This window comes from Manihot esculenta, chromosome 9 (assembly GCF_001659605.2).
Source record: "Manihot esculenta cultivar AM560-2 chromosome 9, M.esculenta_v8, whole genome shotgun sequence".
NCBI lineage: Eukaryota > Viridiplantae > Streptophyta > Magnoliopsida > Malpighiales > Euphorbiaceae > Manihot > Manihot esculenta.
This window is the reverse complement of record NC_035169.2, coordinates 33,584,628-33,597,026: the sequence shown is the minus strand read 5'-3', so window position 1 is coordinate 33,597,026 and position 12,399 is coordinate 33,584,628. Positions and strand designations below refer to the sequence as shown.

At 36.6% G+C, this 12,399-nt stretch overlaps 2 protein-coding genes across 2 annotated transcripts; both read right to left on the bottom strand.

Moving 5' to 3' along the window:
* Positions 1 to 890: 890 nt before the first annotated feature.
* LOC110621951 (presenilin-like protein At1g08700) lies at positions 891 to 3,696 on the bottom strand. Its single transcript, XM_021766256.2, has 2 exons — positions 3,124 to 3,696; positions 891 to 2,257 (listed from the first exon to the last, which is right to left on the bottom strand). The coding sequence occupies exons 1-2, from the start codon at positions 3,461 to 3,463 to the stop codon at positions 1,230 to 1,232; spliced, it is 1,368 nt and encodes a 455-aa protein (XP_021621948.1). The 5' UTR covers positions 3,464 to 3,696; the 3' UTR covers positions 891 to 1,229.
* A 476-nt stretch (positions 3,697 to 4,172) lies between these two features.
* Positions 4,173 to 11,914, bottom strand: LOC110622717 (probable ADP-ribosylation factor GTPase-activating protein AGD14). Its single transcript, XM_021767319.2, has 13 exons — positions 11,454 to 11,914; positions 10,762 to 10,823; positions 10,335 to 10,422; positions 10,195 to 10,256; positions 10,015 to 10,111; positions 9,189 to 9,632; positions 7,983 to 8,660; positions 7,705 to 7,836; positions 7,518 to 7,634; positions 7,347 to 7,433; positions 5,797 to 5,926; positions 4,592 to 4,637; positions 4,173 to 4,507 (listed from the first exon to the last, which is right to left on the bottom strand). Exons 1-13 carry the CDS (start codon positions 11,547 to 11,549, stop codon positions 4,453 to 4,455), a joined length of 2,094 nt encoding a protein of 697 aa, XP_021623011.1. The 5' UTR covers positions 11,550 to 11,914; the 3' UTR covers positions 4,173 to 4,452.
* Between the last annotated feature and the right edge of the window lie 485 nt (positions 11,915 to 12,399).

Below are 12,399 nucleotides of genomic sequence, written 5' to 3'. Positions count from 1 at the left end.
ATCAGCGGCCTTGTTAGCATTACTAGGAACATATTTAGTTCTAAAGCTCTCACCATAGGAGGCTAACATAATAATAGATTGGATATAAGCGTTGATCTCCGTGGAACATTATCAGCATTTTCAACATTAATTGCAGAAATCAAAATCAATGAATCAGATTCAATAAAAGCAGAAGGACAGCCCATACTCTTTGCTAGTTTGACTCGTTCTAAAGCAGTTCTGGGCCTTGCCCACCAAGGAAAAAAACAAGAAACTAATTTAATGATGTCATTTACTATGTATCATTGGCTATTCCTCGCTACAACCACTACAGCTCCAGAACAATTACTGGAATCCCAAATTATATCACAATTAAACTTCAACGTGCCACGGGGTGAGGATTGCCAAATCTGCTGAATGAAGGAGTAGTAAATGGAGCAAAAAGTTGATTTAAGAAACTCAAATATACAATTAAAAATTATAACCGCTTTAGCACCTCTATGAAATTGGGAATTTGATACTCAAACAAAGCTTTATTTCTCTCCTTCCATATACTCCAACATTTACATGCTATGGTTGACAAAGAATTTTAAGCACCACCTGTTAGCAAAGGAAGAGAACCCCATTGGTGCTTTAAACTGCAGTCATATGCTCTCATACGCATTTGATCTGGACATTTTGCCAAAGTGGGGAATTGAAAAGGAAAATCCCCAAAAGTGGGGTGAGGGACCGGATTCAGTTTGCCACTTAAAGCGAAATTCCACCTCTTGCCGCTAGTACAAGCAGCGGCAAATGACGTATTAAACGCGTATGTAATGTAATATAATATATTTTCACAATAAAATTAAAATATATATTTTTAATAATAGGATTTATATAAAATAATATAATAATATGTATATTTAAAATTACAAGAAATAAATAAAATAAAATGTAGTTCCACATCTGTATTTTTGAACATCTCAACTAGGATTTAAACACAGCATTCCAAATATGCTGTAGCATGAGACTTTCCAAATTCTATAAAGCTAGAACCCAAGAGGGCAGTCAATTTACACAAGGATTATCTTCAGATTGTTACATTTGCCAATTACAGACTTCAACAGTGAGAAATATCATGACACCAATAGAAAGATAATTTTGCAAGTAATACTAACCATTCTGCATACAAAATTTGCATCTGAGATCAGAATTTCTTTCAACAGCATAACAAAAAAAACCCTCTTCTCTCTCTTACGGCAAACAGAGGATCAAAACATTATCAGATTTGTTGACATCCCAACAATAAAAGGTTCCATCAATAAACGAGTCAAAAAGTAAAAGACAACGCCCAGTGCTATTGATATAGGAAGAGCTGGTAAAGCTTGGCGGCACACTGACAACAAAATAAGTGTGCAGCCAAGTCCCGAAATAATTGCAAGGTAGCATGCATATACTGTCATGAGATCATACATTGCAGCCCTGCCCACAAGAACACTGTAGAAAATAAAATCTCCAAGACCTAGTTTTATACCTTTAGTGGCAAACACTGAGTTTTCAGAATCATCCCTCCTTACCTGCTCCCTGTCATTACCCCATCCCAGCACAGCAACAAGAGGAGACCTTTCCTGATCCACAACAATTTCAGACGCCTGATTACCAACCACTGTTGAATAATCTGATAATTCGCTGCTTGAAGAGTTCCTTTCCCGAGAAAAACCAACCAACGGGGACATCTCTGAATCATCATCTCTATTTCCTACACCTTCCATATTCCCAAAATTCCTTACTGGAATTGTAGCGTATTCAGAGTTCACAAAAGTTTCACTCTCATTTCGATTCACATTGCGATTTGACATAGTTTGCATCTCCACAGACCCTGAATCTGAAACTCCACCAATCAAAAGGTCCAAACTCCGACCATGATTATTCATATTTCGCGAAATTTCTGGCCGAGCCTCATAAACTAGTGCAGGAAGTTCCTCATCTCGAGTCTGGGCCAACTCTACCAGCAACTTAAGTGGCCCACCAGGAGCCAAAACAGCCACCAGATCATAGACTGCCAATGCCACCAGCAAAACCCATGTAGTCCACTCTGGTAACTGAGTAAACCAGACTGCCACAAATATCCCTAATGCTACCATATATCCTTGCCTAAGAAAAATAGGTATCCCATCCGCAAACACCGATAATACACCCACAATCGTGAAATTAAATAACAAAATAAAACAAGTAATTGAATCAACAGGAATTGAGAAATGCTGAATCAATGACAAAAAAATTGAGCCCCCCATTGTACCTAGCAAACAACAAGAACACTAAGTTAAAAAGGAGCAAAACAATAATGCTAAACAATGAGAACCAATTGTAAGCTAACATAAAAGACTCCAACAGCGAAACTAGAAGTAACAGAAACTTGTAATGAAATCCATGCATATTGAAATTAGCCCCACAGACACATATATACCAACAACAGCATATACACAATTGCAATATACTGAAATGCCACAGCACACCACGAAATTGAGTTGATGGGCATTGCAAAGGCAGAATTAACATTAAACTATTGGACCAGAGATCATGCAAACATGAAAAAGGGTTCGCACAGCCATGAATTAGATAAGAAAGCACAACCAGAAAATATATAATTCAATTGTCATGAAAATCTGCTCCATAAGGAGTAATGAAATCAAAATGCCTATCAACAGTCGAAGAGCAACTTAAGCCTAGTGAAGCAAGTTGTTAAGCAACACAAAGTGGGACATGGAGCTAAGGTCTTCTAGGAAAAATTACACCATATGCACTTTAACATCATAAAAGAAGGAAAGAAAATGAAATTTAAGTGGCTGTATAAATTTTTGCTAAAAAAATCTGATTAATTAAAGCAAATATCAGACCATGCACCCAACCCAAAAACCACAAATCCCGAATCAAGAAAATCAAAAGGCATCAGAACTACGTAAGATTCAATGGAAGCAGGTGAATCAATGACCCAGACACAGACGCAACACTAAAATTAGAAAGCTTCGCAATAAAGTCAACGCCTCAAATAAGCATCAAAATGTGCAAAAAAACTATAAGAAATCCAGAACAGCAAATTCTAAATTACGGAAAATTAAACGAAATTTAGCAGGCATAAAAAAATAGGTGAATTAGGAAATGTACCTAAGACGAAAAAGGCAGAGAAGCGCATGTAATTCTTCAAGAAGTTTGTGAAATTATAGTAGTACAAGAGAACCAGAATAAAAGTGGACACGGCAATGAGAATAACGAACACCAGCGCATTGAGTAGCGCGCCTTCCAGCTTCTGGGCAGTTGAGTCGGAGGGGTTCTCGAGGTAGACGAGGTTGGCAGCGGTGCGGATCGTCGGGGCTGAGGCAGCAGCCAAAGGGTTTGAAGGGGAGAGGGAATAGACAATGAGAACCACCAAAAACATACAAATAGACACTGGAGACATCACGCCAATAATCTCGACCCCGATGGATTCCAAAATGCTCGACTCCATGGTTAGTTTGATTTCGTTGAGGAATTTCGTCGAGCAAGTGGTAGGTATTTCAGGCGGGATTCGGGTGTTTTTAAGGCATGTGGGAGACTTGGAGTTGCAGAAATGAGCCTAGCCCGTTTCTTCGGTTGAGGTTTTCCTTTACTTTGTACGCTTTGTCGTTTCAGGCCTTCCATTGAAGTGCTCAATGCCGCCTTATAAAATCTAGAAATTTTTATCAAACAAAACAAGCAATTGTATCAATTTTCAAAATTAAAAAAAAAAAAAAAAGAAAGAAGAAAAGTTTCACCGGTTTTTAATTTTAGAATTTGTGATTAAAATAACATCTTTTATAATTTTACCATCAATAAATAATAACAATTTTTAAAGATATACTAATAAAAATTTTAAATGATAATTTTTTATCCTTCGCCCTAAATATAATCATATTAAATTTATCTCTAAAATTATAAATTTTTAAATTAAAACTAAATAAAAAGTCCAATACATATTTACCAAATCTGACACGAAAAATCCCATTCTAAAACTAAGTAATTTGTGTTTCTACAAGAATTAGACCAAAAAGAGACTTTACATAGTAGACAGAGGAATGAATCATCTTTCCTTGTTCACTTTTTTCCTCTGTTTCTATGGAGTTCCAAGACAAGAATAATTTCAGAAAAACAAACAGCAGTTTGCATGAGAATTCTTAAAATTTCTATGACACAAATAATTCAGGCATTTGAACATCACCACGATTCATCTTTATCATTACAACCAGTTGTAATAATATGATACAAACACAAGCCCTGAAAGTGAAACGTTGCACTAAAAAATTTGTGCCCTTACAAAACTAGCACAGAGTTGGACGTGACGAGGTTTTATTTTCATAAATAATACAAAAATAAATAATGACAATAAACAAAATAATAGTGATAACTCAAAGTTCTACTGACTACAATTAGTCCTCAGAATGAATCCCAAATCATAAAACCATATTTATTCTTCTACTTTTAAGCAAAGGGATTCCCTCCAACAGAAGCAACAGGTCCTTGTGCTTGAACATTCCTGTTAACAAGGCAACTCTAAGTGAAAGATGACAATAACAATGATTATAAAATCACTTCCAGATGACAAATTCAAGAGACTTACGCTAATTGAGGCCTTGGTGCTTGTCCTGCCATATATGCCAAGCCACCTATAGCAACATCCAGAGTTAGATTGGATGAAACAAGATCATTGCCACATATGTTTTATGTACTTCCACATAGCACTAAGCTATTGATCAGTTGGGTTTTGATCTGAACCAAAAATAAATAAAACAGAAATCTCCTAAAATAAAAACCAAAACCAATATAAAAGAATCGAAGTAAACCAAGCTGGTTCAGTACAGATATTTAAACTTAGCAACATCAAGGAAACAATCCCTTTTCCCTTCTACCCAATAACTCAGCACTAGCAGTAACCCAACAGACTTCCTCGGTCGCAGCATCAGAACCAAACCTCCCAATCAATCAACAAAGTGCAAAACTAGTTTACAGTAAGCAATTTGCAATAGCAATCAAATTCACAATCAAGATTAGAAAGTTATGCTACTAACATATAACAATTAACAAATAACGAAAAATTAACAAAAGACTGAATCCCAACCAGGCATTGCCCATGAATCAAAAGCTAAGGTGCAATGAAGAAACAAAACCAATCTCCCTGTTTGTGCACTCTGTCAACACCAGTGGCAGGTTCATCCACCATTCACATACTCACCTAGGGACTATGAGGGTGGCGCACCGCAAGCTCCAGGACTTGATGGTGATGGTGATCTGATGTGTGGCAGTGGCCTGTCCCATCTCTTCTCTTGACTCCAACAATTGAAGGAGGAGGAGGAGCAGGAGGAAATGCAGACCTCTGCTCTGCTCACAATTGTTGAAGAAGAAGAAGAAACGGAGGGAGAAGGGAAGAAGGGTTTGTTTCTGAGGACGAGGGTCTGAAGGAATCTGGGGACAGCAGCAAAATGGAAGGACTTGGACAATTGGTGGGAAAATGATAGTTTAATATGAATAAACTAAACAATTTAGCTTCATGATTTCGAGCAGTTTGGTTTTTGAAAAAAAAAAAAATCTGAATCAAATTAAAAACGGAAATTCACAGAAATACTAATCAGACTGAAAACCTGAACCATGGAACCAAATCAGGATTGGTTCAATTCAGTTTAAACCAAAAACTGCTTAACTCAACTCCCACAAATTTCTCACCTAAGCATTTTGTTGTGGAATTAAATAGCTCCAGAAGTAACAGTCCCTGAATTACAACAGTTAATAACAAAAAGTTAACTCTGGCAAGAATAAATTAAAATCAACCTTGTGGTGCAGCTGGAATAAAAGTTGTCACTGGATCTTGAGGAAACCATGGTTCAGTTACACTGCCAAGGAAGGCTGATGGCAAGTGAGCATCAGGCAGAGCAGAGTGGAAAGAGCTCATGTCCAAGAACTGCAACATGATAAACGAATATGAGATTAAGAAAAAAAACATATATCAATGTCTTTTGCTTCACATTCAATGAGACAATTATATATCCAATATAAATAGTGAATATAAAGTGACTGTACAACAGATCCATAGGCTATAACATGTCAAATCGTTACCAAGATTTGCGTCAAATATGCATTTCTAGCAAATGTGGCAAAGGTTATACTTTAAGTCTTCAACATGGGATTTCATAGTAGCTTGAAGACCCTAACAGAATACTGAATTTCGAAGTTCATCCTTCAATGTTGCACTCCAAGAAAAAGGATGGAAATATTTGCTACAACACAATCTCATCATAATCAAGGAAATGTTGCCACTTCATTGGCTATATGAACATTATAAGTTATATATCTTGCAAATGTTTGTGGACCACCCCTTCCAATGACTTCCATAATCTATCCCCTCCAATTTTCCAGAGTTAATATCCGGCAAAAAAAGTTCAAATCCTATTGATGAACACATTGACAACGACCATATGAAGGGATGATCATCTAGAGCTATATGTTGATCTTTTTCACCACTCTCTCATGAGAACAGTTGGTATATAGACTTAAGCATCCATCAACCAACGTGTTACACCAGCATACCAAACAGGTCCCACGCAACTAACAGAGTATAGAAACAAAGACCTCTGGCAACTTGCTATGCTATCACAAGAGAACCTCAGTGGCCGAAATTGTTCGTAATACTACAGTAAATAGATATCAATCTCAAGTTAAAATTTGATCTAATCAAGTAACTGTCTTCATCTAATGAAATCAGCCTTGTACATGATCCCTGTTTCCTTCTGTTTCCGACCCTCTTCACAACAACAGCTTTGTACTTTACCCCAGTTAATCTAGAGTAGGCTATTATTAATTAGGAAATTAATCTAAATTTAAACTTAGACCAAAGCAACACCCAAGCAATAACGGGTAAAAACCCATAATGAAAAGTTGACACTTGTTAGTTGTTACATGGTTAGTCCAGACTTTTATAAAATAAATCAATGAAGTATATGGAAACTGTTCAAATAATTAATTATGGGATATAAAACTAACCACTTAAGCCAGATGCAAGTTAAGTTACGAGCGGGTGGGCTTTTTGGTTTCTTTTTTCGCGCTTTTTTTTTGGGGGGAGGGAGGGGGGGGAGAGGGCAATTAAGCTATACAATCACCTTCAAAGCAATATTATACAATTATTCTTAAAAATAAATGTAGAGACATTCTGCAATTGCTCTGTCTTCCAACCTTGAAGTTATACGCACATAACTACTTATGTTACAGTCTCATAGAAACAGCTTAGATGATGTAGCACAACTATTTTTGAACAAAATTCAGCCATACCATTTGAATAATGCACTATGAACAACTTGTTAGCAAATCACACATCCCTAACATACCGTGTTGCCTGGCTCCAAATCAGAATCAAATGGAAGATCAAATGGGTTAGTTGATTTATGATTCACTGCATGTGATTGAGGTGCTTCCTGTGAAAAGAGAAGAGATTCATTACTGGACAATTACTCTCTAACTAATCTCAAAAGGCATAAGGCTGATGCAACAACACAAACCATCAAAGGATTCTCTGAAGGAGTATATGATGGCTCCTGGATAATGTTCACTGGTCCATTCAGATTGAGGAGTCCTTCATATGGAGTAGCTCTTTGGATCCCATCATGACTAGGCTCCTGCAAAACGAAATTTTGAGTGCAAATTGAAGAAAGAAATATTTTGAAGCTTTTAAGAGTTAGATGCAACCTCCAAAGCCTTCAGCCCCAGGTATTGGTCAGCAGCTGATGAAGGCACGTGGGCTGCTACTTGTTGTTGACAACCTTGATTAGCGCCCTCTAAAGGAAAGGAATTAATAGAATTGCCAAAAGCATTCCATGTCTGTACATATTCAAAAGTTTAAGACTTTTAAGGGGCAATAATATTTAATTCAAACCATCCATGCATCTATTAACACTGTTTCGTACTTGATTATAACACAACACAAAAGATCCAAGGAAGCACAAATTCTATAGTGGGAAAGTTACCTGAGCACTACTTGTGTTACTGGAAGCTTGAAGATTGTGCAAACTGTCGTTCCATGGACCAGGAACTGACCCGTGGGCAATAGAGTTCTGCAACGGTGGCCACTGCATGCCTGTGTCTAAGGAGGAAACCTGGTCTAACTTTGCTGAAGAACCTGCATTTGAAGGTATTACTGAAGGCATAAGATTTCCAATCCCTGCAGTAGATTCTGCACGTTGAGTATGAAAAGTAGCCCATCCTTCATTTTTAGAGACTGACGGCTCCAGTGAATTTTGGTCCAAGCTAGAAACTGACTGCTGCTGAGCAATCCCACCAAAGAGATCAATTGATGAAGGTAGAGAAGTTTGGGCAGTTTGATATGCATTCAAAGATGGAGATGAATTTAGTGGTTCCTCAAACAAATTGATAGAGGACGCTGGTGATGCTGCAGGCATTTGAAACAAATCAATTGGAGAAGATGCAGAAGCATCTGATTCTGGAACAGCAGGTGCCTTAAAATGGTCCAAGCTACCACAACTCTCAGAAGCTGATAACTGTGGAAAAGTAGGCATTCTATCAACTTGTTCTCCTGTAGCCTGCTCAGGCTCGGGGACAGCATCTGGTTGATTACCAGAATTAAATGATCTGAGAGATGAGGAATTGCTATCAAGTGATCCAATGCTTCCTAAAGATGCAGTTCTCTGGATAGAAGAACCATTAATATCAGATGACCAAAAAGACAACAAGAGAAAAAGCTGTTGAGATGAATTGGACAGAACAGATATAAACAAATTACATATGATGTCACTGTGATAATTCTCTCGACAAGATAGGCACATAAGGAGAACACGAATAGGCGATTTGTCAATGGACAATACACCAAGCCTACAACATTACAAGAAAAAAGAAGAGGATCCTGTCTTCACCTCTCATATGTCAAATCCATACATAAGTGTGTTGTTTTCATAAACATACCTTTGGTCAATGCATCAAATGAAGAAATAAGAATACAAGCACACCTGGTATTTTCATGTTGCAAAGTTCAATTAAGGCAAAAATAATTTTCAATTAGAATGACATGCTACGCAATTTATTATGCATGACACTTGCATAATGCATCCAACAACAGTGATTCAGCAGGATTATTATCATCTTATTCAAAAAGAATAACACAGATGTTGAATAAACAAATTCACATTCTATTAGTGTAAGGTTATGAGAATAATGACCTGCTGACGTGGAAACCCTTCTGCATCTCTCTTAAGGTTCTCCTCCGAAAATAGATCTATTCTTTGATGCTGTGTGTTTTCACCTGAATTAACCCTTGGAGTCTGAATAGGTGGACTGTTAAGGCCTATGTCCTTCTGAAAATTTGGGGACTCCATACTAATTTGATCACACCCGCTAGATGCAGAATAGTCTGAAACCCTAGAAACAGAGCCCTCATTTGCAAACCTGTCCTCAAACATTCTTTCATTCAGGCGAGTAGGACTACAAATAAAACTAGATATCTTCCCGACATAAAGGCCTCGATCTGAACCAGGTTTCCGTGTGAGAACAGCAGTTTGCTTTCCATAAAGTCGATCTTCATATTGGAAGTCATAAGGAGGACTTTGAGAATAAGAATGATAAGAGCTAGCACGCCTCGTCTCATCTTCATGGCTTCTAATCCTCTGTCAGTACATTGATGACACCACATATTAGGAACAATATGAGGGTTAAATGGACATTGAGAACAAACATCAGTGGGTACAGTCAGAATAGTCTGACTCAGCCTCTATACATGTGAATTTTCAGGAAATCCCAACAACTCAAGCAAGATAATGTGTGCCCCAAACCACCAAAAAGGATATAACAACATGAAAGGCAAAAACAAAAACAGCCCACATATTGCTGAAAAAAAAAATTATTTAGAGAAATCCACAGAACTCTTAATCAGGAACAAAAATCCATTCAAGCTTTTTATTTTTCCATAAACAACAACGACACAAAATTAGGCAGAAACAGTAATCTCCATAACAATGTTGCCACATGGGGGAATCAATAATATATTACCTGCAAATCCCTAGGAGGCTTTTCATGGTTCTTACTGCCAGCATATTTTTTATCAACATATACAGTCTTTATAAATTCTCGCACTTTATCAACATTGCTGCAGGAAGAAAACATTAGAGAGAAGTTTCACATTTGTCATATATATGCTTATGAAAATTACAAAGAACACACATCTTGCACCTGTTATCAGGCAATCTCTGCATTTGTTGGTCCCAATCCCTCAAGTATACTTCCCTTGCCCGCTGGAAAAAGGGATATTTCATCAGCAAGACAATAAGCATCCCAGATCAGATCCAGTAAAACTGTAGCACTATCAGTACCTGATTGCCACCATTTTGAAGCGCTTCAACTTCTTGGGATGTGAACTTGGACATGGACACAGACTTTACACGATGAGTGAACTCACGACTGTGTGATGGAAAAATAGTATGAACACAATATAAGAAAATGAACAGAACAATCATGGCAACCTTGCCAAGCAAACTAAATTAGCAATGGCAGTAACAGATTGCAAATGAAATGAAAAAACTAATACATCTTTTAACTATTAAGCAGTAAAGAACTTCAATGCAAGATGGCAGCAAATTACACAAGCTACAAAAGAAAAAAAAAATCTCAATGCCATGAAACATAAATCCAGTTAATCTGTATTTCAGTCAATATATTATTAGATTAAGTAATAACACTAGGAAATACATATTAAACCCAAAGAGAGGGGAAATCATCGAATAAGAAGGAAATACTCACTGTATCCCACTACAAGTCACACAAATGAAAGTCCAGAAATTAGTGCAAACATACTGTGGACCCTGCACAAACAAGGCTTATAAAATTAGTATGAATCATTACTATTCCTGTGTGCAAAAGAGAAACAAAATTAAAATCCTTAACTCTCTAATGCCAAAATGGAACTTTTAGTTTCTTTTTTAACGCCTTAAGATAATCGAGATGTTTTGGCAATCTGAGGTCTCAAAAAAAAGGTGGATTTAAAGACAAATAAGAATCTCAATTTCCTCTTTCAAACTGCACTCTTCCAGCTATTGATCAACCCCAAGTAAACACTGAGCTAGAACTTTGACCCCACTAGCAATAGCATGCCCAGTGCACTTGGCAATCCAAAACGCCAGTAGCAAATTATCAAGACCCTTTTCAGTTCCTCTTTCCACACGTTCTTCCACCAAACAAGCCTTCAACTAGAATATTACTTCAAAAACCAATCCCACTGATACTGTCCAGAAAATCACGAAGCAAACCCAGAAACTTCAGAAAAAAAAAAGTTTTTTTTTTAAGAAAAAGCCTCCAATTGACATTTCCTACTGTATACACACAAGGACTTGTGTTTCAAGCTTAAGCTAATCAAACTCAAAAAATGAAATGAACAACAAAAACAGAAAAAAGGGGTTATTAAAAAGATTCAAAGTAATATAAAGAGCCGTTACCAAGGTATTGCAGTTGATGCAGCGACGATTAGGTGGCAGCTTCATGAGACCTCTAATAATCTTCTCGTTGCGTTCTTCCTCCTTTCTACTCCCCATTTCTCTACAGATTCAAAACCTCCGAACCAAAAAACCAAACCCTAAAAACTTGTCCTTTTCCTCGACGAATCCGACAAAATAATAGCTAGTTTAGAGCTCAAAACACACACACACACATACACACAAAAATTGTATCTTTCAAATGGGGTTTTTGAAATCTGTTATTAGATGAAAAGTCTCTAAAAAATCAGCTCGAATGAGACCAGAAAACCACACACTGACTCTTCCCCTTCTGCGCCTTCAGTTCTTAAATTAAAATAAGTAAAAAGGCAGCACCTTTTATTTAATTTTAAAATATGTATATATAATGACAATAATTGAAATGAATCTCAATGTAATTATTTGGTGTTCTTTAAAGTAAGCTTGCTGAACTAAACACAACGTCTTTATCTACCATGGGCATGGCGAAGCCGCCGACTGGCAAGTGGAGTTTTTTGTTTTTTTCCAAACTGGCATGTGAGTTTGCTGCTTCCACGAAGATGGAAGCGAGAGGTCGTGAGGTGGCACTTTCGAATTCAACGTTCTTTGTTTGGTGTGGAAGCAGCAATAATTGCCTGGCGGAAAGTGAATAGTTTAAATTTTGGGATTTTATGATAGCAAAAATACTCTCACCACCGACAAATATATACTTTTATATAATTAAAAAAGTAATAAATTGTAATTTTATTTTTTAATATACCACTAATTATATTATAATATTAAAAATTAAATCACAAATGTAATGTCTTTGTCCTTTTATATTGGCTATTTTTTAATTTAAAATATTAATTTATCCCTTGTTTAATATATATTGGTTTTTAAAATACTTAAATTTGTAATATATTATCTAACTATTAATTTATTTATAATT